At 47.4% G+C, this 25,060-nt stretch overlaps 1 protein-coding gene across 6 annotated transcripts; it reads left to right on the top strand.

The window, feature by feature from the left end:
* Positions 1–130: 130 nt before the first annotated feature.
* Positions 131–25,015, top strand: rbl2 (retinoblastoma-like 2 (p130)). Of its 6 annotated transcripts, none has more exons than XM_088613953.1 (22): positions 138–532; positions 2,319–2,449; positions 3,302–3,502; positions 4,844–4,911; positions 11,262–11,390; positions 12,447–12,607; positions 13,216–13,280; positions 13,781–13,952; positions 14,293–14,459; positions 15,250–15,362; positions 15,612–15,715; positions 16,011–16,148; positions 16,860–17,024; positions 17,253–17,349; positions 17,647–17,919; positions 18,589–18,857; positions 19,488–19,664; positions 19,965–20,036; positions 21,228–21,330; positions 22,028–22,257; positions 23,099–23,263; positions 23,683–25,015. In XM_088613953.1, exons 1-22 carry the CDS (start codon positions 395–397, stop codon positions 23,851–23,853), a joined length of 3,309 nt encoding a protein of 1,102 aa, XP_088470079.1. In that variant the 5' UTR covers positions 138–394; the 3' UTR covers positions 23,854–25,015. The 6 variants fall into 6 exon arrangements, with proteins under 6 accessions (XP_088470081.1, XP_088470082.1, XP_088470079.1 ...); XM_088613954.1 differs by having other exon boundaries at positions 139–532; positions 4,847–4,911; XM_088613955.1 differs by lacking the exons at positions 23,099–23,263; positions 23,683–25,015 and having other exon boundaries at positions 131–532; positions 21,945–22,251.
* Positions 25,016–25,060: the final 45 nt, after the last annotated feature.

The following is a 25,060-nucleotide window of genomic DNA, read 5'->3' as shown; positions in this document are numbered from 1 at the left end:
GCTCTGAGTGACTTCCGCGTTATCCATTCCAAAAGTGGGACGCAGTTTTGGGGGCGGGCTTTGGTCGCAGGCTACCGCTAATTTACCAAAGCTGTTACGCCAGAAACTCTGCGCAGCAGTGCGCTGTGGAGGGGATCTGTACGGATCCAGCGTACGGCAGTAGCAGCTGTCACTCAAAAGGCATTTAAATGGCTACACTGTACAGGGCTACATAATTGCACTGTACAAAACACCGATACAGGTTTGCCTTTTAATTTATGCATGCATTTTAGTAAAGTGTTTTTCGAAACTGCTAATGCAGTTTCTTGTCATGCCCTCGTAGCCTTGAAGTGGTTTTCCTTTGGGCTGGTGTCTGTTTAATCTCGAGTTGAGCGAAGAGTGCAATAAAACAAATATGAACGAAGAGGAAGAGGCTTCTCAGGCGACGAGACAGAGGTTTGAGGATCTCTGCAGGGCGCTGAATATGGACGAGGCGGCCGGCGATGAAGCCTGGAGGAATTACGAAAAAATCAACAAAAACTACACCTTAGAGGTAAGACAGCCGAGCCAAGTGCAATACAATCGCACCGGTTTAGAGACTGTAAAATGGTAGTGATCCAAAAAGTCCCTAAGCACAAACTCGCACTGACCAATCAATATTATTTCCTATTGCAATGTAGCCCAAGTAGCTTTTTTAAAAGAAAAAAAGGGGCAAATATCCTCGTACAATGTAATGACATTATTCTCTCTTACATTATTGTGAGTGTTAACGATGCGACGCGGATGGGAGGGCCATCGGCTTGGCAACCTATCGTTATCGTTTCTGTGTGGCGAATTGGTATTTTCAGCCCAGGACCGACATCGTAATAGAAATGGTATACAATCTTGAACCTTTACTGAAATCAACCCGTATATGTCGTTTTCTGGGCGGCTTTAGTCGAGTAAAAGGTGTTTGCTGGGAGCGAACATTTTTAATTAATAATATATAACCTTTTTTACATTATTGCTTTGTTATTTTCCGAGTGTGAACGGTAATAAATGAATTAAAACAATTATTGTATTCGTAGACATACGCCAACGGAACGATCTCCGATGAAAACTGATATCAATATTGTATTTGATAAAAACGTCTAGCCACATCTCAAGAATTTATTATTATTATTATTATTATTATTATTATTATTATTATTATTATTATTGATGATGATCATGATGATGATTTTCAGTTATGTGGTTGTATCATAATTGCTGTAACTTAACGAAATGTCTGGGTATGGCCCTTATTTCCATTTAAAAATTGAAATATTTTTCTTCAAATGAAAAAGAAGCTATTTACATAATCTAAACTAGATTACAATAATATAATATATAAAAAAGTGTTAAAGTGTTGCTTTCCAAATATTCAAGAAGTCCAAGCTGCTGGTCCTCGAGTTCAGTGAGCAGGGCTTCAGAATTGATCTCCTTCTGATCTGAGCTCTGCATCACTCCTCCCAGCCCTGACTGGACTGGACACTGTGGTCATATTGTATAATCCAGTAGAAATATATCCACCAAATACGATGCCGTGTCTCAGCAAGATGGCCACTCAAGGCACACCGAAATCCGTACAGACGCACTGGAAAATCACAAAAATCACAAGAATCACAGAAATCACAAAAACACAGAAATCACAAAATTGAGGTAATGAAAATAAAGTGATCTATCATTATGTATCCTTATTTTCATAACCTCAATTTTGTGATTTTGGTGTTTTTGTGATTTTTGTGATTTCTGAGATTCTTGTGATTTTGGTGAGCTCGCGGAAAAGACATTTAGTTGCCAGCAACCACTGCTGCACAATGTATTGTTGTGCATTTGATAAATAAACTTTGATTTGATTTGATTTGATTTGAAAGCAGGGATACGGCAGCTACACTGAAAAAGGAGCCTCTTTTCAGATTTCACACTACAGAGCCCTGCCAGGAAGGCGCAGTGCCCTTTGCGAGAGGAAAAGAACATAAATCTTTGGCTCAGTGTGAGAAGTTTTGGAGGCATTAGTGTGCGTCTTACCTCCTCCTTTGTACTGAGGTCACCCTGAGGAAAGTACAGCAAAGGGCCACAGACACTCTACCACGCAAAGCAAGGAAGTCCATATTCCAGGTATTGAAAACCCACAGGAACCCTGCAGGTCCCCTGCAGATATTGTGTGTTATCAGCCCCCCAGAAGGGAGTTGTGTTTAAAAACAACAGGAAGCGTGGGAGATGAAACATGCGCTCTCTCTGTGCTGGACTTGCAAGCCCAAGAGCCAGAGCCAGTGTTGCAGACCTGCCACCCTCCCCCCGTCTCCTCTCCCCCGCAGGGCAGCGAGCTCCACTGGCTGGCCTGCTCTCTGTACGTGGCCTGCAGGACGGCCGTCCCCACTGTGGGCAAGGGCACGGCGGAGGGGAACTACGTCTCGCTGACCAGGATCCTGCGCTGCTCTGAGCAGAGGTAGGTACACCAGAGGGTGGAGAGGCAAAGCCAAGAAGGGTGAAGAGCCATTCTTCCTTCTCATCCGGAGAAAACACGACCTCAGGGTGCTGATACCACTGCAGCTATCTTAATGGAAGAACCTCATGCGGGGAGTTGTGTATTTTTCATTTGTCTGGTTGACTTGCTGGGATGAAAGGGCTTACCCATTGAGTTTACACAAGGCCCTCTATGTGGCAACATCCTTCCATGCGTTTTTAGGAACCACTTTATCTTTAGAAGGTCGCGGTTGAATTGGAAAATGTCGGCCAGAAGTTTCGGAACACGCTTCACACGGTGAGATGTGCACGAGGCTGAGAGGAGCTGCAGTTTAGGGTGGTGATTGGGCTCCTGGATGCTTCAAACCCCTGTGAGCCAGTACTGTTGTACCCTTGAGCGAGATACCTCATTGACACTGTAAGGGGAAGATAGATAAGGTTGGACTCAAGGTATGGTAATGCCAAATGTGTCCAGTTCTTTCATTTGCTACAGTCCGGCAGGAGACTGGAATCTTTCAGTCAGGAGAGTGAACAGAGGGACTGTCAGCAGGTTGAGCTCTTCATTTAAAAAAGCACTAAAAATAACTAAGGAGGTGCTCTCCTCTCAATATTCTTTATTTATGCTTATGGCGATCCCATGCTTGTATTCACTGGGACTGGTATTAACATTGTTCATGAAATACCAGCAGTATAGCTGGACAGTTGGGTACACACGTAAGTCACTTTGGACAAAGGCATCAGCCAGACAAAGGAATATGACTGCAGGCTTGCAGTGACCAAGCTGACTAGAGGCTAAACGCCCGCGTCCCTAACCCCGGCTCCCCTGGCCTGGCAGCCTGATTGAGTTTTTCAGCAAGATGAAGAAGTGGGAGGACATGGCCAGCCTGCCCCCGCAGTTCTGCGAGCACACCAGGAAGCTGGAGAGGAACTTCACCGTCTCCGCCGTCATCTTCAAGAAGTACGCCCCCATCTTCCAAGACATCTTCCGGGACCCCTCCCAGGACCCCCCGCGGGTGCAGAGGAGCCGCAAGCAGCGGTCAGTCCGCCGGCCGCCCCCCCCTGCTTTTTTCAGCGCCGCGACGACAGGAAAGCCTGGCGGTCTCTGTCCCCGAGACTTGAGCGTGAAAGCGGTGTCCAGCTGTGTCACCTTCTGGCCCAGAATGAGCTCAAGTCCAGTTTCTCGTTGGCTCTGGCACAGTAACACACCAGCCAGTTCTCTCTCTATTGCTTTCAGCTTAGTCCCGACCGGAGTCGTGCCACTCACTCCAGCTGTTAGCAGCTTGCAGTTTGATCTGATCCTCCCTCAGCTCGAATTCTCCTTGCCGGGTGCTCACGCAGGGCCGGCCCTAGTTTTTTGGGGACCCCAGGCAAGATCTTGGAAAGGGGACCCTCCAGATCCCAATTTACACATACACTACTATTACCAGCTCCCACCCAAACTTATTTCACTAGTTAGAACAATTAGATAAATGGATTATATAACTAAAAAACTATTTTAAATTATTATTATTATTATTATTATTATTATTATTATTATTATTATTATAGGCCTTCAAGAGCACATGAAAAACAAATTACAAAACAAGAACAAGAAGCACACATTTTACAAAGAGAACGTATTTTAACATTGAAACTAATAACATGAAATGGGACTACTAAACTTAACTTCTTGTAAACCACCTCAAGTAGTCTATCTTTCTAGCTAGAAAATTGGCTTGTGTCCCGTTCGCTAGTCACATGGATCTGACTCAAACCACATGGAATACAAATGTGTTATTACATTCATGAATTGAGTTGACGTACCTCTGTTTTGAAATCACTTATCCTGCTCTATCTCATATTTCAGCGTCCTTTTGGGGGACCATGTGCATTTATTATTTGCAGCGACATGATTTTAGTTTTAACTCATTACAACATAGTTTGCAACGCAAGTCAAAGGTCACGTGTAACGCTTGATTACGTTAGATGTAATGAAAGATGAATAAAATTGATCGTCACAACATTTACTAATTTTCCGAAATGAAACTAACAGCACCCAGCGTAGCAGCAGCTCAAACTGCACTGGTATCGTCATCTTACGCAGAAGACACAGAAGACGAGAGTCATTTACCGCACAATTAAATAAACTGCTACACTTGCATTCGAAAGCAATAATATTATAATTTATAACTAACAGACTTTAATAGCCCAGATTAGCACAGCAGCAATGGAAAGTGCCACTGGGGGGTTGTTTAGGTTCACATTCGAACATGCCGATTAAAAAACATGTGTTGTGTTGCACACACCCCTAGTGGCTCCTAGTTCGCCCCAGACAAGAGCCGGCCCTGTGCTCACGACAGAGGATTGCTAAAGCATGGCTGACTGTTCTTATCTCCAGCAGACGCCACCCCTGCACCGTGTTGGAGGTCTTCAGCTTCTGCTGGATCTTGTTTGTTCACGCCAAGGGTGAGTAGGGCTGCAAGGGCGGAGGGACGATCTCACACAGCCCATCAAGTCCTCCGCAACATCAGAGCAAGCTGGTTATCTGTACAGTAGGTGCATTTGCACATATGGAAGAGAAGTACATTTTACTTATTTTAAATGCTATTTTGTGGTTCAAATAGTATTTTATGGCTTAAAAGCTGTGGGCAGAGGTATCTGCTTCAACTTTAAAACGTTTGTTTACAACAATGACTAAAGTAAATATTTCTCAGAAGCACGGCAAATGTGCTTCATATTCCATGTGATAGGATTTGTTGTATTGGTTATTGTGCTGGGCATTTGATAGGAAGTGTGGGCCTTGTGCTGTTTTGTAAAGTTCGCTCGTTCTAAAGTTCACAGTTTTGCATCACCACATATCTTGTCACACAATAAGTAGAAGTCATAAACTGTCCTTTATGTATTTTAAGTTTTTGCAGACTGGATATATATTTCGCTCTCATTTATATTATTAGAAACAGTCAATTTATTAATGTTTTATATAGACTTATAAATTAATTATTGTAATGAACTACATAGTGAATAACTAGAGTGCTAAATTTATGTTAATTTTATTCAGTTTTTGTTTCTCTTTATGGGAACACTACAAACAATAATCACTTAACAGCAGTGTCCAGTGAGACCAGTGCTGTTGCAAGGCTGTCTGCCTACAAAAGCACACTTAACTTCATTAGTCAAAATTCCCATGGTCCCATCCTCAGTCCTCAAATTCTACTACCTCTTGTGCTTTGCAATGTAAACATGGCATTCCACATCATAAATGTCCCCAGAATGTTATCAGAAGGATTTTAGAATGCTGGTAGAAGCTCACTTTATATCCTAGTTTCAGGGCATTTTGAGTTGGGAAGAAAGCGTGAATTTGTCAAGTTTTATAATGCCCGATTTATCCAATACAGATGATCTGTCAATATTCTTAACAATAAATCAGATGACTTCAGTGTTTCGTGACAGTCTCGCATTAACACAGCAGTTGGCATTTAAATAAATGTTTTTAACAGTGTTAATTTAATTGACCTCTTAATATGTAAGCTGAGCTGTGCCCTTTGATCCAATCCGATGGGGAATGCTTTTCCCTGAAATAATGAGCACATTGTCTTAACTTGCTAAACCAAAGAATCAAGAGCCACTGGTGCTATATAAGTGAGTCAGAGTTTCCACACATTAAGTTCAGGGCACACCTCCTGTGAGCTGAAAGTGTTCAATATACACAGCGGTTTTATCTGATAGAATGTTTTATATCAGTTTAAAGGCATCTACTTATTCGTTTACCAGATGTCCCGGAACAAATGTACCTGAATGTATTATTACAGACAAGATTACTGCCAAGATGGGTGCAGCTGTAGAGGGGTTCTACTTTTGTCTGACAATAATACTACTTCAACTGATTGGTAATTTATTGATGGATGTTTTATATAGATAACATATAGCTTTGTTAAGTGCCTTGGGGCAACCTTGCTGTGAAAGGCGCTATATAAAAATAAATTGAAATTGAAAATCGAATATATATTGTTGAGGGCTTGGAAGTTGCTGACAGGATGATCACACTGTAGTGCTGCTTTCTTCACTGTGCTCTGATAATTGATAACAATTACCTCGGATTGATAGTTCATTGATTGATTATTTACATAGGTAACATATCGAATACCTGTCATATAACTGATAGTTGGTTTGTAGATGTAGCATGTACTGTCAGCACGTATGTTGCTTGTGAGTCAGCTCTGAGGACATTCAGGTTGTGACAGAGGGACAGTGAGTTTTGATTGGGCTGTGTGCTGCTTTTACAGTGCAGCCTTTTGAGGAGATTTTAAAATATCTGCAAACCCTGCAAATGGACCTTATATATGTGTCTGCTAACACAGCAGCATATGACTGGTCCCACACTGGTGTGGATCTTTGGCCATCTCTGCATGGCCAGGAATTTGCTGATTCTAGGAAAGGGGGGACAGCAGGGCTCTAGTATGTAATTGCTCAGCGTCAGACTGCTCAGTACGTGTCTTCCTAGGTATTGCTTGCTGTTGCGCTTGGAGCAGAAGGCTTTGAAACGCCCCTTCACTGCCCCTCAGCGCAGAGGGGCTCTGTCTGTGCATGCCACATCATGCACCAGCTTGCCAACACTTGCTCCTTGTCAGCTGGAGACCTGATTCCTCTAAAGACAGAAACGGAACTTATTGCTTTCATTGGTTTCCATGCCGAAGCCCGACTCCTCAGCTCTGATCGTTCAGCTTGGGTGCTTTGTGCAGGTGCGTGCACCCTGTGAGGTCAGTGCAGGCTCTGGAGTGAGATGGAGGGGGTGCTTCCCTCCCCAGTCAGCTGAACTGACATCTTGTTGTGTGAGGGATGTTGCAGGCTTTCAATGTAATTGATGCAGAGCAAGAAAATAACGTTGATGCAATGTGTTGAATTAGAGGTGCAATGCACCGTGAAATGCATCCTTTGTTCTTGTTGTGTTGTAGATTTTTGAGATAATGAAAAATAAATATTTAATAACAATATTTGTATTTTCAGTACAGTTTTTGAGAGCAGCAATACAAACGTTGTGTACAACGGCAGATACTTCAGTACACTTGGATAACTTAGCAGGCAGCTGAATAAATGTGTCTGCGTTTTGTGTGCAGTTCAGTAACTTGCTGTTGTTTTAGTGCTACTGTTGCCAGTGTACATGCTGTTCCATTCATTCACATTGGGTGTGGTAATCTGAATTAGAAAAGAATCCTGGATTGGGAATGTGAATTAGGGTTATACGAACAGAGCAGTCGTATGAATTTGCAGTGCAAACCCACACGCTTTTGAAAAAGGTACTTTACCCAGATTGTTTCAGCATATCAAGTTCTATAAAAAGGTTCCAGAAATTGTGTACAAAGAAATTGGCTAACTGTATCCCCTGAAAGTAATAAAAGTGTCAAATAAAATAAAACAAGCATTGATACTGTTTTTCTAAAGCACAGCTCCTGTTTTTTTATCATCAGTATGAATTGGGCACACTTTTAATTTATAAATTTTTGATGAGTAAGGATTCTTAGTGGCAGATATGTAGAATATTTTATAGGTTACATCAAATAATAGTAATCTTTTTCCAAGCATCATACCTTTATTACAGGGCAAAAATACAGAAAGACAATGGAATAATTCAGTGTAAGACAGAAATTCAAAGAATATCATATAAAGTACAGAATTTAGCAATGTTGATATGAGTTATAGACCTTAATAGAAATAAAAGCAAAAACGATAAAGGGCACCAAAATAACAGTAGGTTATGCTGCAAGTATGTACAGTGTGTTGAATAATTAAAACAAAGAAAGTATAAAACACAAGTGAACAAATAAAAGCAATATAAAATAAACAGCACAGATCATCTATTTTCTGTTCCCAGAAAACTGCAGACACCTGTGTTTTTGTGGGAAAAAAAATTTTACTCAGTTGAAAACACTTGTTTAGAAATAATTATATTAGAATTAAAGTCTGTAGTTTTATTCCCATTTTTGGGAATAAAATAGAACTCATTATCTGTGCTGTTTATAATTATTTAGCCCACTGTGCATACGATTGAGGAAGAACTGCTCAATGAGAACGTTCATATTGTTGCAATGCAGCAAGTGCCGCCGTAGTCGAGAGTTCAGACTGTGGATGTGGGAAAGAGCCTTCCCTGCGTAACTCTGGGGCGCAGGATGATCGAGGTCCTGTGTGGGCCGAGGGGCGGGAGGGTCCGTGTGGCTGCGGTTTGTGAGCGGAGGGGGTGGAGAGCTACAGTAGGTATAGGCCCGAACACATTCCCGCAGGGGGCATCCTGTTTCTTTGTGCTAGCAGACTGTCTCAGGCCCCGGGCCTTATCATAGCAACCACTCGCAGATGACAAGTCAGGGCTTGTCTGCGAGAGAGCCTGGGCCCGCCAGGGCCAATGAGCACAGCTTCCTTGCATCTGCGTCAGCCCGCTCTGTGGCTGTGCATGAAGACCTGCTCTGAGCTGGCTGTGCACACTTGTTATGTGCTTTTGAGATCTCTCCCTGCTTGGTCCTTCTTATTGTTTTCTCTTTGTGGGTGCTTTGATCTCTGTGGAAGGAGAGTAAGTAAACCATTATCTTCCCTGGAATTTGCTCCCAGGGTGTGACTTTAAGTGGGATATGCACAGGATACTGTTGTGGAGATCTTAGGTTTTTAAAAAAATACTTTGTCTTAGGTTCTGTGTGACTAATCCAGAAATTGTTCTGATACACATTTGCTGTAGAAACCATTTAAATGCAAGATGTTTGCGTGTATTCCTGCTTTTAATTTGATGTACCTTTTTATTTCTGCAATATAGAGACGGCCTGCATGCAGTGCATAGGGTTAAAAATATCAAAACTATTTTTAAATCTTGTTTTCAGCAGCAGTTGTGGCAAAGCGTTCTAAAAGTTGATAGAAGCAGTTAAAAACCCCTTTTATTCCGTCATTCACTGTGAGAGAACACTGTGTTTTCTGCAAGAGTTGCTGTAGGCGCTGGTGAAGAGAACGTTCTGCCGCTCAGAGGCTGTGTGCTGGGAAAGGCACAGGAAGTGAGAGGAGCGTGAGAGATGTGCCCGAGTGACTCGTGTGTGATCCCAGCCGGGGTGGGGCAGCGAGGTGACGTCTTTGGCCAAGTGCCATGAGGTCCTGGGGCTGCCTGGACTCGGCTCCCGACTCAGCACATTAACACTGTTTTCAGTGTCAGTGTGTTGCAGTAAATAAGGAAGCGCTTTGCTAATGAAACAGCTGAGGAGGGAAGCTTACCCTTTGGTTGACAAGGGAATTTGAGAGTCACTGGTAATTATAACCTTTATTTTATAATGGGCCTTTCATTGTCTCTTGAGGCTCTGCCGAATAAAACAGACAATGAAAAGAGACAGGTGTACACAATTTAACACAGTGAATTAACCTGGGTGTAAAAGAACATTAAGGTAGGATTTGAAAGTGATGATTGACTTGCAAGATTTTAATACAGGGGCTTTAATACAGGTGGCTTTGTGGCTAAGGATCTGCGCCTGTGGCTGGAAGGTTGCTGGTTCGTATCCTGCAGCTGGCAGAGGAATCCTACTCCGTAGGGCCCCTGAGCAAGGCCCTTCACCCCAGCTGCTCCAGGGGTGCCGTATACAGTAAATGGCTGACCCTAGGTTCTGACCCCAAGCATCTCTCTCCCCATCTGTGTGTCTGTGTGTCTCATGAAGAGCAAGCTAGGGTATGCAAAAAGTGAAATTCCTAATACAATTGTATATGGCCAATAAAGTGATATTATCTTATCTTATTTTAGTGGAGCAGAACAGAAAGCACAGTCTTTATGTGTTTAAAACCTGGTATTTGGAACTGAAAGGGTCTCGAGAGTTGCAGGGGGTTAACAGTTCACTGATGTCATCCAGAACCAAACCATTCAAGCCCATAAAATTGGACATGTGCTTTGCATTATTACATGTTGTTGTTGTCTGCTTCCCTTATTCAGCATTAACTACAATGTCAGGCGTATATATATATATGTGTTTGTGCTGTAACCCACTGAACAAAACACAAATGTGTAGGGTGAGTTTCAAATCCTGTATTCAGGCTGGAAACGATGCTATAAGGCAATGTCAGAATGGTTTCACTTCAATATAATTTCAGGAGCATTCATTTGGATTTTTTAATTCAAAAACCCTGTCTTAGGTCGGTGTTGTTGTGGAGGACAGGGGGCTGCAGGTTCAAATCCTGAATTCACAGGGGGCCAGCAGTGTTATTGCACCAGATGTGTGAGGTAAAAATGCTGAGGCTCTTTCTGCATCACTGCTCTAACACACAGTTTCTCTCTCACAACTACAAGCTTATAATCTGTTGTACAGGTTAACCATGGAGAGAAGCCAGTTGCTCTTTAAAAAAGCTGTCGAGAGGGAGATGCAGAGTTTTGGGGGGGGGGGGGTGAGCCGTATTCATGGCTTATTATTATAAACTCTGCATGTGCTCTTTTATAACACCATAGTGTGCACTGTCTTGAAGCTGAAGAAGACAAGATCTAAACATTTTTTTCAAATGTGAAATGTTAGGATTGTTCTTGTATGTTCTGGTCTTGGTTACATTTTCCTGTTTGTGTGTGTTTCTACTAGTTCACCTGCTTTCAGGGGAACCTCTTGAATGTTTTGATCTCTATCAAAGAACTGCGCAGAACAACTGTAAATCCTGGCAGTGTCCCTATTCCATAACGAATACATGGGGTGGGCATTAAAACAGCTTAATGACCCGAGCTTGCAGTGAAGGAGATGGTTGGTTTTAGGTTAATATACAGTATGTGAGCCGCGAAAGACAAAGGCAGAGCAGTTTGTCATTTCAGCTCTTTTTCACAGGGAACTTCCCCATGATCAGTGATGACCTGGTGAACTCTTATCACCTGCTGCTGTGTGCGCTGGACCTGGTGTACTGCAACGCCCTTCTATGCCCTGGACGCAAGGACCTGCTCAACCCTGGATTTAAAGGTACCGGCGTGGCAGAAGAGTGGACTTGTCGAGACACCGATTCTTTTGAACCTTTGAAGAAGATGTAGGCAGATTGTAGGTTTTCCAGTCTATCTTTGATCTTTCTGTGTGGCTGCTGTACAGTCAGGCAAACTCCCTAACACTATGGGATTCCTTATTAGGAAAAAAAAACATAATTTCTCTTTCTGGAACAAAGTCCCTTTGTACAAAGTTGTCACTTTCCTCCATCTAAGTCCTACATTTCTCTCCTCTTTTCCATGGCATGGAGTCCTGTCTTTTCTGTACCGCTGTACTGTCTGTTTAGGTTGCAGACCACAGGAGGCCATTAACCCATCTTGAGGGCAGATGGAGCGCTGGGCAGAGCCAGTGAATTTCTCAGCCTCTGTGATAAATATATCTGCGCAAAGCAGCTGAGGGACAAAGCTGTGGGCCTGGCTGTCGGCGGGGGAGAGGAATGACAGTAACCTGGCTTAATAAAGAAGACATGTGCTAATACTTAGTGGGTGGGGGGGGAAACTGAAAAAGTTTCCATTGAGTCAGCAAAGTAAACCTGATCCTGATTTCCAAGTGGTTCCCTGCAGAGAAAGAAAGATAAACCGTACTCAAGTTTTACCATATGATAAACACACAGTATCTCAGAAGCTCTCCTTTTAGGCCTCCTCATCCTTCTTTTTTCCATAAAGGATTTGCAGATGTATCAACGATCAAGGATGAGATTGACTTGTCTGCTGTTATCCCCATTGTGATCTGAACTTTCAGTTAAGAACTTCCATTTATTGAAAACAACAGCAACAACAACAACAAAAAAACAGAGATTGCTAAGATGAAAAACTGCACTGTTTTTAAATTAGATCTGCATCACGTTGCGATATAGCTTTGAAGGTCTGGAGAGCTTGCTGTGGAATAGAGGATTTCTTTTTCAGTTCAGAGCTGCAGTACTGCGAGAGCGCCTCATGTCTGTGGTTTCAGTGAATTAGACTGTATCTGGCGGCAGCTGCCCCCCCCGTGTGGACCAGGGCTTGCTGACTGACCTGTGCGATTGTGTGCGTCGGCCAGGTCTGCCCGAAGAGTTCGGCAGCAAGGACTACAAGCCCGGCCCAGGCCCGCTGGGCTTCATCGAGAAGCTGTGTGAGCTGCATGACGGCCTGGTGCTGGAGGCCAAGGGGGTGAAGGAGCACTTCTGGAAGCCTTTCATCAAGAAACTCTTTGACAAGAAGGTAGGAGGCTGTCTTCCAGTAGGCTACCATACTGGCCCCAGTGTAAGGGGTGGTGCAGTGGCTCTGTGGCTCAGGATCTGCGCCTGTGGCTGGGAGGTTGCCGGTTCGTATCCCGCGCCCGGCGGAGGAATCCTACTCCGTTGGGCCCCTGAGCAAGGCCCTTAACCCCAACTGCTCCAGCGGTGCTGCATAAATGCCCGACCCTACACTCTGTCCCCCAGCTTCTCTTCCTGTCTGTGTGTCTCATGGAGAGCAAGCTGGGGTCTGTGAAAAGACAAATTCCTAATGCAAGAAATTGTATATGGCCAATAAAGTGAAGTGAAGAATTTGCTACATTATCCGGTCACGGACATACTGGCACAAGGCCTAACTGATGGCGTGATGGTTAATTTATAATCTATACAAGCAGGACTGCTTGGCTTGGGCCTGCTTCAGGTGTACCATGTGTTTTATGAGGTGATAGAGTGTGGAGTTTGGCTTGCATGCTCACCACTACCCAGCTGCGAGACCTTCACTGCTCACAGTTTAATCCGCCCTGACCAGAGTTACTTACTTCGTATTCCTGTCACAGACCAGTGTTTTTTTTAACCCCTCTTTTTCTTTAACAGATTTTAAAGGGAAAGGAAGAAAACCTAACCGGTTTTTTGGATCCAGTGAATTTTGGAGACAGCTTGTAAGTTTCAGTCTCTCCCGATCTGCCCCCGTCCACTCTCAGGATCAAAACATTTACCTGGATTTGAACAGTGCCAGGGTTCAGCGCATGCTTGTAAAACTAGCATGTTAGATGTGATACAAACACTTGTGTGATTTTAGATGATATTATATAAAAATAGTTTGTTTCCGAGTGGGTTGGTTTAAAATATAACTTTGTGAACTGAAAACAGAAATGAAAGAATGAGGCGACAGGGTGGGTTTCAGCATGTAGAACTCTTAGCTCCTGACAACAATAAATGATTTTGTTTTCTCTGCTGCTATCACTTCCTGAATCCCGGGATCACGCTGTATGTTGTGCTGGCAGTGTTCTGAACACTAGTGGTCAGTCTCCTTTAGGTAAAACAAGTGGATGTGTGGTTAGAAAATATCAGTGAGCACTGCCAGGGAGCAGAGACCTCTCAGTGCCGCAGTGAGACCCTGTAGTCACCTGCAGCCTCTCTCTCCTCCTGCGTGCTGCAGCGCAGCTCTGAACAGGGTGTATGAGGAGCACGTGTTGGCGACAGGGAGCCTGGACGAGAGGATATTCCTGGCAGAGGACGCCAGCGAGGAAATTGGCACACCTGGGCAGCACCACTGCGTGGGGGCAGCAGAAGCCATGGATCACAGCACTGAGGCTCACAGCCAGAGCAGAGTAAGAGACGCTTCCACACGGGATCTGGGTACCCTAGGAATGAAGCGGTCACTACAGACTTCTCCTCGCGACCCACTTAGCACATAGACCTTCTGTGGAGCAGAGATAAATGTAGAATGCATGATCTAATTTTTAGCATTGCCTACTTTCTGCTTAATGTCTAGACATGCAGAATTAATGCATTCGGATGTTTGTGTGGACTGGAGTACACAATCTTTTACTCCGATTTCTGTTAATACATGTACATGTGTGTGATATCGGAGACAGCCCAGCAGTGCTGAAATCTTGGGGGACTCTAGCATCACACTGGAGCCGTGACCTGTAACCCTTGCCTTGCCAGGCCCACGCCATGCGTCTCTCCACGCCGCTCACCGGCCGCCGGTACGTCCGGGAGAGCAGCCAGCAGGGCACGCCTGTCTCCATGGCGACGCAGAGCGTGAGCCGACTCCACGGCCTGCTCAGCGGGCTGAAACACGGACCCAGCGCCAAGCTGGCGCAGGCGCTCAGGTCAGCACGGCCTCTGCGTCCGCGCACAATCCGCCCTTCGAGGGCGAGCTAAATTTGACCTGTGACCTCCCTGGTGTCTGTGCAGAGCAGGGATACCTGCAGTGAAGTGCTCAGTGCAGTCCGGTCCCCAGTGGCAGTGCAACAATAATAATAATTGCTTACACTTATATAGCGCTTTTCTGGACACTCCACTCAGAGCATTTTACAGGTACTGGGGACTCTTCTCCACCACCACCACCACCAGTGTGCAGCCCCAGTGCACCAGTACTCTCCCCACACACCAGCTCTCAGTGGGGAGGAGAGCAGAGTGACGTGGCCAGTTCATAGATGGGCATTATTAGGAGGCCGTGACTGGTAAACTTAGCCAGGATGCCTGGGTTACACCCCTACTCTTTTCGAGAAATGCCCTGGGATTTTTATTGACCACAGAGAGCCGGGACCTCGGTTTTACGTCTCATCCAACAAGCAGAACAAGCTACCCCAGCCTGCTGAAGTTGATACTTTGGGGGTTTTTTAAAATCGATGGATGAGATCCTGGGATCAATTAACTCCTAATTACCACGCTGACTGGGTGAGCTGAATAGCCCCTCTTGTTGGCACCAGCTCTCGTGTTTGTATGCCTGCACTGGCCTGGGTTGGGGGGAGATGCATTTGAAACGGCGACGGAGGAGGAGGTTCAGATTTCTTGCGCTGTCTTTTTTGTCGTCTTCTCGCTGCGAGTGTGCCCAGCCCAGGATAGCGCTGCACTGCTGCTCACTGACGCACCCCACCCCGTGTGACTTGTCTGTAGGTCGTGCGCCAGAGACCCTACCCTGGTAATAACCAGCAGAGTCAAAGAGATGTTTGAAACATTCTGCCTTCGCTACAGCGGGAAAGGAGAAGGAAATGCCAGCCTGTTCAAGGGTCAGTATCCCAGATAGCTCACTACTTCAAGCCTGTTTCATGGTGATGTTTGCTAGTATGTGGGATTTGCACTGGGAAGCATCTTGCAGCATCACAGATTGTCAGTAAGAACCTGCAGGTTGTAGTGTTACAGCTTCCTTACCAGGTACGTGTGCTTTAAAAGTCAGATTTTCATATTTGATGGGGCAAATTGTATAATAAACATAAAGCAGCAGCTCTCTGAGAATTCCTGGTCTTCTCATTCCTCAGACCTCACTGTGAAGTATTTCCGCCTGGCTGAAGCGCTGTACTACAAAACGCTGGAGACGGTGATTGATCAGGAGAGGAAGAGGCTGGGGGACACCGACCTCTCTGTAAGCCCTCCTTTCCCTCTTGACGGACGCTGCATGTGACAGTATGAGCATGTGTATCGACCCAGACACAGACATACGTGTCGGCTTCCTATATCTCCAATGAGCTCATTCAATAGTGGTCACTTGTTAGGATGAGCGAGTGTTTAATAACAAGAGGGCTTGCACTGAGTGACTTATGGATCAGGCTCATTACAAAATACCAGGTGCCAGTACTTCGGCCCCCATCTGTACAGAAAACAAATGCTTTCTGTTTTTTTTTTGTTTTTTGTTCGTTTTACGTTGCTGCCTCTGAAAGGGCATCCTGGAGCAGGACATATTCCACCGCTCGCTGCTCGCCTGCTGCCTGGAGGTGGTCATCTTCTCCTACCGGCCCCCGGGAGAGTTCCCCCGCGTCCTAGAGATCTTCCACCTCCCGCCGTACCAGTTCTATAAGGTAAGCCGCCCAGCGGGGCAGCGAGCACAGGTGCACAGCTCTGGGCAGAACCCAGCAGACCTCCTACTGTAGGTCTCCTTAAATCGGCAGCGGAGGACTGGTGTCCAGTCAAGGCAGTGAATAGATTATTAAGAGCAGAGGTGGAATGAAAGCCCTCCTGGACAACGCACTCTGTAGAAAAACACAACCACTGCCCAGAGATACAGTATGGTCGCATTCTAATGTTGCGTACTGTTAGTGTAGGGACATTCGCAGCGATTCAACAGTTCGTTTTTTAATTGCCAGGGCACATCCTGGTGAGATGTCACTAAACTGCAGCGGGCAGCAAGGACGGATTTTGGTGTTCGTGGGCACTTTCACTCCGAAAGGTGCAAAAAGAGGGGTCGACGCCAATTGAATGACATGATGCACTTTAAACTATTCTAATGCTAAACCACGTGATCGATAGAGTGAGTCGAGCGACCATCACTTCGATACGTCTAGTTTCTAGAAGAGCCGCAGCGGATGATTATTGATTTGGAGCACCGAGAGTCGATCGCAAGCATGTTGTTTCAGCAGGTTCCCTGCAGCTACACAAGGTGTTATCACTAGCCATTCCAGTGCGTATTACCGAAACCCGTCCTGTGTCGTTCAGTGAGTTACCAGGCTGTGCCGTTGAGTGGGATCCAGGGGTCCACCAGCACTGGGAATGACTGGGCTTGCCCCCCGCAGGTGATCGAGGTGCTGGTGAGGGCGGAGGAGGGGCTGTTCCGCGAGGCGGTGAAGCACCTGAACCGGGTGGAGGAGCAGGTCCTGGAGAAGCTGGCCTGGAAGGGGGAGTCGCCATTGTGGGAGAGCATCCGGGAAGCAAAGAACAGGGCTCCGGCCTGCCAGGAGGTCAGCTCTGGCCCTGCACGCTGCACACAAGACACGCCAACACCGCACACAGGAGTCCTTCACACAAGGGCTTGTGGGAGTATAGAATGGCCGCAATGGGCCCGAAAGTGTGTTCACTGCACACACAGCGTGTAACAATCACCCTACGCTGTGAAACGTGACGGGACACATACTCAGGGCACAGCAAACAGCTCCGAGTACAGACCTCCCTGCACCCATGTGTTTCAGGTGATGCAGCCTCAGCACCTTGAGAGCACGGAGAGCCCCAGTGCCTCCAACACCCCTGTGACACCCAGCAGGCTCAGCGAGATCCGTGCGGGGAAAGGTGAGCACCCTCTCCTGCAGACGGGACCTCTGGGCCAAAGTGTTAATTAATCAAATGAGTCAATTAAGTGAAGCAGAAGAAGAATTAGAATAACAACCGTTATGAAAAGAAGGGGTGTTTCACCTACAAATACCAGCCTGTTCTGGCTGTCGCCAGTTTTCTGCAGTTATTCTGTGAGTTCTGAGGATGTGTTCATTTTTCCATACGGAAGACCTTATAAATGAGCTACCAGGCTCGGTATTAGGATGTCGTTGCCATGGCTGCCTACTGCCCCCTCTCTCTCTGTGTGTCCCCCAGGGGCGTCAGTGTCTCCCGCCACCCTGCACGACCGCTACCGCTCGCCCCCGGCGGGCACCGCGCGGAGGAGGCTGTTCCTGGACAGCGACTCCACCCCCGAGGCCGGCAGTCCAGCCAGAGCCCCCCAGGCCCCTCTCGTAAGCAGCGTGCCCGTGCAGAGCATCGCCGCCGAGGCCATCTCCATCACCCCCGTGCCTGGGCAGACCGTGGTCACCATGGCGACCGCCACGGTCACCGCCAACAACGGCCAGACAGTCACCATACCGGTGCAAGGTAACGGGCCTGCCGCATGGACTCTGATAACGACACTCATAATAATAATAATAATAATAATAATAATAATAATAATAATTGCTTACACTTATATAGTGCTTTTCTGGACACTCCACTCAAAGCGCTTCACAGGTAATGGGGACTCCCCTCCACCACCACCAGTGTGCAGCCCCACCTGGATGATACGACAGCAGCCATAGCGCGCCAGAACGCTCCCCACACACCAGCTCTCAGTGGGGAGGAGAACAGAGCGATGAAGCCAATTCATAGATGGGGATTATTAGGAGGCCATGATTGGTAAAGTCCTGTGAGCAAATTTGGCCACGACACCGGGGTTACACCCCTACTCTTTTCGAGAAGCACCCAGGGATTTTTAATGACCACAGAGAGTCAGGACCTCGGTTTTATGTCTCATCCGAAGGACGGGAACTTTTAACAATATAGTGACCCCGTCACAATCCTGGGGCATTAGGACCTACACAGACCGCAGGGTGAGCGCCCCCTACTGGCCCCACTAACACCTCTTCCAGCAGCAACCTTAGGTCTTCCCAGGAGGTCTCCCATCCAAGGTACTGACCAGGCTCACAGCTGGTGGGCTTCAGTGGGCTGCCAGTTGTGAGTGGGATGCTGGCCATACCACCCTGAATAATTATGGTTCACCTGTTCCAGGTATCGCCAATGAGAATGGCGGCATCACCTTCATCCCTGTCCAGGTGAGCATGCCCAGCCAAGCGGCGGGCGTTGGGGGCTCCCTCCAGCCGCTGACGGCCCAGACTCTCTCGGGAACTCTAACCACGCAGCAGCTCAGCGGTGTGGCCTCGCAGGTCTCCGCGCAGAACACGCCACCCGTGGGGCAGCAGGCCAAGGCACCTGCAGCTCACAGCCCAGCCGAAAACAAGCCCAGGAAGACCGGCTCACTGTCCCTGTTCTTCCGGAAGGTAAGCGCCTTACAGGTAATGGAGATCCCCTCCACCACCAGTGTGCAGCCCCACCTGGATGATGCGACGGCAGCCATAGTGCTCCAGTTCACTCATCACACACCAGCTCTCAGTGGGGAGGAGAGCAGAGTGACAAGGCCAGTTCAGAGATGGGGATTATTAGGAGGCCATGATTGGTAAAGGCCAGGGGGAAATTTGGCCCGGATGCCAGGGTAGCACCCCTACTCTTTTCGAGAAAAACTCTGGGATTTTGAATGACCACAGAGAGTCAGGACCTTGGTTTTACGTCTCATCCGTAGGATGGCGCCTTTTTACGGTATAGTGTCCCCGTCACTATACTGGGGCAATAGGACCCACATGGACCGCAGGGTGAGCGCCCCCTACTGGTGCCAATCACACCTCTTCCAGCAGCACCCTTAGTTGTTGCAGGAGGTCTCCCATCCAGGTACTGGCCAGACTCACACCTGCTGGGCTTCAGTGGGTTGTCAGTTGTGGGTTGCAGGGTGATATGACTTCTGTGCATTTCGACACTCTTGGCTGGTGTTTTTGGTCGCACCGCGGCTGTATCTTCTCGCGGCTTTGCGACGGAGCTCAGCTTGACCATCTGTTCTGACTCTCGCTGCCTGGCAGGTGTACCACCTGGCCAGTGTACGTCTGCGGGACCTGTGTGCCAAGCTGGACATCTCCGCCGAGCTGCGGAGGAGGATCTGGACATGCTTTGAGTATTCGCTGGTCCACTGCACTGACCTCATGGTGGACAGGCACCTGGACCAGCTCCTCATGTGCGCCATCTATGTCATGGCCAAGGTGAGCAACCAGCAGCTTTTCCTTCTCTCTGCCACACTTTCTGATCCAGCACTTGGTGGACCACTAAGTCGAAGAAAGTAGCTGCCTGGAAAACAAAGGCACCATCAAGTAGTGGTGAGATTGACATGCAGGCCACATATTTCATTTAGTCTGGGAATAGGATCCAACGTGCAATGGTTTTCTATTCTGGGCATCTGATGTTGAATACGCATTCATATTGTTTCTTTTTATTTACCTTATGGTTTTGTTTTTCCCTGACATTAAAATCTCGCCCCGAAATGTCTTCTTGCTTTCTTGCAGGTGACCAAAGAAGACAAGTCATTTCAGAATATAATGAAGTGCTACAGGACACAGCCCCAGGCCAACAGCAGTGTGAGTAGGATCGTGTGGTCTCTCCACGTTTATATTAATAACACCCAGAGCTGGAGGGCAGAGAGACAGCAGGACAGGGGCTGTGCCCTGAGGGTATAGCTCTGTATTTTTCCACTGGCCTCGCGGCCAAGACACACTGCTGCACTGCTCTTTCTGCAGCTCGGTCGTGTCTCCCTTACTCCTGCTGGGCTTGGAGCAAGCCACTGAACTGCACTAGGTGCTGAAAGTCGCATGTGCTCAAATATATTCGAGAAACGCATGTAAATTCCACGGAGTTACCGAGAAACCATGTCAGACTATTTTCCCATTCAGAAATTAACTGAAGTTCTTGAAATGTGTGATGTTGTCCCTTGTGTAATGGAGTTAAAAGCAAAAGTTCAGGAGGAGGTCAGACCTTAGTCTCGCCCACTTCCACCTGCCTTCTTAAAAATATCCCGCTCCCCGCCTGCGCATTTAGATTTTCGCTTGTTTCTTTCAGTGGAGGAGTCGAAAAGGTCTACAGAGCTCTCTGTGTCTCAACAGGCAGAGTAGCAGTAGTCCTTTTTCAAGGTGTCCTGTTTGCTACCCTGTTATGCGAAACATTATTTATTCCTCCATGACATTTGATCTCCAATACCCATGACTAATACTTGTATTTTTTCTGGAAACACCTTAACTCATGCGAGCTAAACTCAACTACCCAACATTGTTGTTAACTAGATACCGAGTTTCATTTGAAATAAAACGTCCGTAGAGTTATGCAGTATTATGTGGTAACCTCCTTTTCTGCAGTTAACACTTTTGTTCCATTTGAAATCTAGTTATTTCAAGTAGGCAACACTTTTTTCCTCTCAAGGTCTTTTTTCTGCGACACACAACACAGAGATACTACCTATTTTGAGTCATTTGTGAGTCCCAGCCAATGAATGGTTCACTTGAACTGTCCTCACAGGCGCAATCATATGAAGGGAGGCCCTTTGTACACTGTGGGCATGCTTTCACTCATGTGTCCTTATGTGGCATAAACAGATTCCCTCTTCTTTGTCCACCACTCTAAACAAGAATATTCCTTTCTCGTTCCCAAGTGCTCTTGCTGAACAACACCTCGGGTCCTGTCCCCCTGCAGGAACAGGACTGTGGCTGGTCTGGCTGTGGTTCCCCGCTGTCTCCAGCAGGGGGCCTCAGTCTCATGGCGCGGTCTCCCTCCTGCAGGTGTACCGCAGCGTGCTGATCTCCAGGCGGAGGCGGCGGAGCTCCAGCAGCAGTGACAGCAGCGCGAGACACAGCTCCCCCAGCGAGGCTGGCCGAGAGCATGGTAAGACCAACCGGCTCTCCTCGCAGGGCTAGGGGGACCCGGGGTGCAGGGCCGCAGTACAGCATACTTGGCTAGGGGGACCCGCAGAATTGGGGTACAGGGCCGCAGTACAGCATACTTGGCTAGGGGGACCCAGAGAATCGGGGTGCAGGGCCGCAGTACAGCATACTTGGCTAGGGGGACCCGCAGAATTGGGGTACAGGGCCGCAGTACAGCATACTTGGCTAGGGGGACCCAGAGAATCGGGGTGCAGGGCCGCAGTACAGCATACTTGGCTAGGGGGACCCGCAGAATTGGGGTACAGGGCCGCAGTACAGCATACTTGGCTAGGGGGACCCAGAGAATCGGGGTGCAGTGCCGCAGTACAGCATACTTGGCTAGGGTGACCCAGAGAATTGGGGTGCAGGGCCGCAGTACAGCATACTTCATGAGGAACTAGATTGATTTCCAGTTTTCAGATTATATGGAGGCGGTTAAATGTGTTCAGCTGAGTAATTTAGTGAGGCTGGGAAAGAGCAGTTTTCAGGTTCCAGAGAGGCAACGGTAATAGAGCTACTAGGGGCCATTGAGGTTGCCTGCCTTCCATGTTCCAACCAGTGTGTTAATAATCCCAGTACCTGCCGAGAGCAGAAGCCCTGCCCTGCAGCCGGCCTCGCGGCGTGGTGCTGATTCCCGCCTGTCTCCTGCCGCCCTCCAGCCAGCAGGGACTCCAGCCCCGTGCCCATGCGCTCCAGCAGCACCCTGCCCGTGCCGCAGGCCAGCAGCGCCCCCCCCACGCCCACCCGCTTGAGCAGCGCCCCCCCCGGGCAGGAGGAGGAGGAGGAGGAGGAGCGGGGTGACCTCATCCTCTTCTACAACAACGTCTACGTCAAGCAGATCCGCGACTTCGCTCTTCGCTACTCGCCCGTCTCTCTGGCCGCACCAGGGGTAAGAGGGGCACTGGGCTGGGGGCAGGGCAGGCATTCTAGGCCCATGGGTTGGCATGATTCACTCAAGCAGACCAGTTTATCCCAGGCCTAAAGCAGGTAATCATTAAGTTCACTTTATTGGCCATATACAATTTCTTGCATTAGGAATTTATCTTTTCGCAAACCCCAGCTTGCTCTCCATGAGACACACAGCCAGGGAGAAGCTGGGGGACAGAGGGCAGGGTCAGCCATTGTACAGCGCCCCAGGAGCAGTTGAGGTTAAGGGCCTTGCTCAGGGGCCCAACAGAGTAGGAGTCCTCTGCTGGCCGTGGGATTTGAACCGGCAACCTTCCTGATCCTTAGCCACAATGCCACCACTCCGGTGTACTTAATACTTAAACTACAACAGCCCCGAGCCTCCTGGGCTGAGAGTCTGTGCCTAAGCAGTGTCAATCAAGTGCTAATGCTGGTATACTTTCCCTGAGAATATAAAAGGGAATGAATAACGTTTCTTCTTCAAAGTAATGTAGGAAAAAGATAAGCTCCTACTTTGTGATCAGGTGCTGCCATCTTGTGTACGCTGCATGATTAACCTCTGCTGCCCAGCGCTTGGTGAAGTCCTGTGCAACATGGGGCAGCGCGAGCCTTTTATTGTGGTTCACGCCGGAGGAAAAAATGATGTTTTGGTTAAGCGCAAAGGCTTCTGGGATGCTTTTGTCATGGAGGGCGTTGTATAAGATGAAATTGCACTGCACAGGGAGGGGCCCAGGGGCAGCAGGTGCTGGGGTACGGGCATGCGAGGGGTGAACGGCGTGCCCAGAGTTCAGCTGATCCGCCGCTGTGCTGTCTCCCTGTTACAGACCGAGGCTCCGCCGCTGTCGCCATACCCCGCCGTGAGAACGGTGTCCCCCCGCAGGGTCCTGCTCTCCCAGAACCACTCCATCTACCTCTCCCCCCACAAGAACACCAGTCCTCTGTCGACCCGGGACAAGATCTTCTACTACATCAGCAGCAGCCCCTCCAAGGTCTGTGACTCGGCCTGCAAACTCTGTTGTTCACGTCTGCAGGGGCTGTGGCCACAGATTTGGAACAACACCTTGTTTATAATAACTAACCAACTTCAAGTTCTTCCAAGCAATGCTGAATTATTGCAGCTCTAGGGCTGAACATGCATTATGATGGTTTTCAAACCCCATGTAGAAATGCCATCCACTGTCCTTTATTTGTAATTTATCGAATATTTCATGAAATGGCAAAAGCAAGCAACCAAATTGCACGACCTTGCTTCTTTTAAAACCGCTGGAGTTGCTAAAATCGAGATCAGCTGCCACAAAGCAGCCAGGTTCATGACGTGACCGGCGTGGCCAGCTGAAACTCGAGTTGCCGTGTCGGAGGTCGCCGTCCTTTCAGCCTGTAAACTTCCTCCCCCCTCTCTTGTGAGCAGAAGCTGCGCGAGATCAACAGCATGATCAAGACCGGCGAGACGCCGACCAAGAAGCGCGGCCTGCTGCTGGAGGAGGGCGGCCAGTCGCCGGCCAAGCGATTGTGCCAGGACAACCAGACCGCCCTCCTGCGCCGACTGCAGGACGTGGCCAACGACCGGGGCTCGCACTGACGGCCCGGCTCCCCGGAATCGGGGTACCCCCGGCCCTGACCGGTGCCGACCTCCCTCAGGCTGGAGGTCTGGGAGCTCCCCAGCACTGTGCAAGCCTGTTGCCCTGCACTCCTCTGCAGCGTGGGAGTCCTTGCGGTCTGAAAATGAGGTCAGGAAAAGGTCACGGTGCTCATACCAGCAAGGTGCAGGGTCTGGGTGCAGGGGGAAGAGACCCGAAAACCCTGCAGCCCTGAGAGACCAGACTCTAAAGGGATGCTGCGCTGGTGTGCGTCAGGTGCTGTGGTGTAACTAGAACGCTTTTTAGCAGCAGGATTGTTACATCTGTGCTTCACAACATGCAGTAGACTTTGAACTCTTCCTGCGTTTTAATGAACTGAAATGCCTTTATCATGACTATCGTGTGGGATGAGACAACCTCTCCCCTCTTTCATTCTCGCAGGCTCACCCATTAACTGTGTCAACCTTTCTACCTGGTTTAAAAAAAAAAAATGATCAGCCTTTTATCAGTAATAGGAGAAAGTGACTTCCAGATGTGCAGAAAGAATCATTAGTATCATGGTTTCGAACATTTTAAAAGCAATACTTTTAAAGTGATATTTTCTTAAATTGAAAAAAAAAAAGCCATGATAAATTTTATAATTTGTTTGTATAATGTTTAATACATTTTGTGACGAAAGCAGGGTGAAATGCAGGAATAAAGAAGCACAGTATTACTTACCGGCAATCCTAACTTACTAGCACAGCAAAGCACTTTTGTATGTTGCTTTTTAGGATAGTTTTCTTAACTTTTCAAAAATCTGGGTTTTTTTTAAGAGCGAGTGGCATTGACTGAAGTATTTCCAATTTCAATACATTTTATTGCACAGTTCTAGTCCACTCATTGCTATTTGTAACTTCTACATTTTTTTTTGCGGGAGAAAAACAGAATCCCTCTCTATTAGACAGAATGATGTATATACCTGTATATAAAATTTATTTATATTAATCAACTGTGATTGTCGAGTGCCTTGTATGTTCTGAACAATGTACTGTAGTGTGCTTTCTTCTAGTGCACGCCCCTTTGTGGTTTGGCTTTAGGATGTATGCGCATATTCTGCAATTCGAATTTTACAATTCTGCAAAAGCAAAACCCCTGTATAAATAAAATATTTTTGGGGAAAAAGGTAGTGTGCTACTTGCATTATCCAAAGAAACACAAAAATCCATG

This window comes from Lepisosteus platostomus, chromosome 20 (assembly GCF_059453375.1).
Source record: "Lepisosteus platostomus isolate fLepPlt1 chromosome 20, fLepPlt1.hap1, whole genome shotgun sequence".
Taxonomy (NCBI): Eukaryota; Metazoa; Chordata; class Actinopteri; order Semionotiformes; family Lepisosteidae; genus Lepisosteus; species Lepisosteus platostomus.
The sequence above is the reverse complement of the archived record's forward strand: the minus strand, read 5'-3'. Positions and strand labels throughout refer to the sequence as shown.

What these genes read in the sequence shown, in the direction of transcription:
- rbl2 (XM_088613953.1), top strand. Translation starts at nt 395, where the DNA reads ATGAACGAAGAGGAAGAGGCTTCTCAGGCGACGAGACAGAGGTTTGAG. An exon ending in TGGGGGACACCGACCTCTCT is followed by an intron (nt 15,716 to 16,010) that starts GTAAGCCCTCCT and finishes TGCCTCTGAAAG; the next exon opens with GGCATCCTGGAGCAGGACAT. An exon ending in AGCCCCAGGCCAACAGCAGT is followed by an intron (nt 20,037 to 21,227) that starts GTGAGTAGGATC and finishes TCCCTCCTGCAG; the next exon opens with GTGTACCGCAGCGTGCTGAT.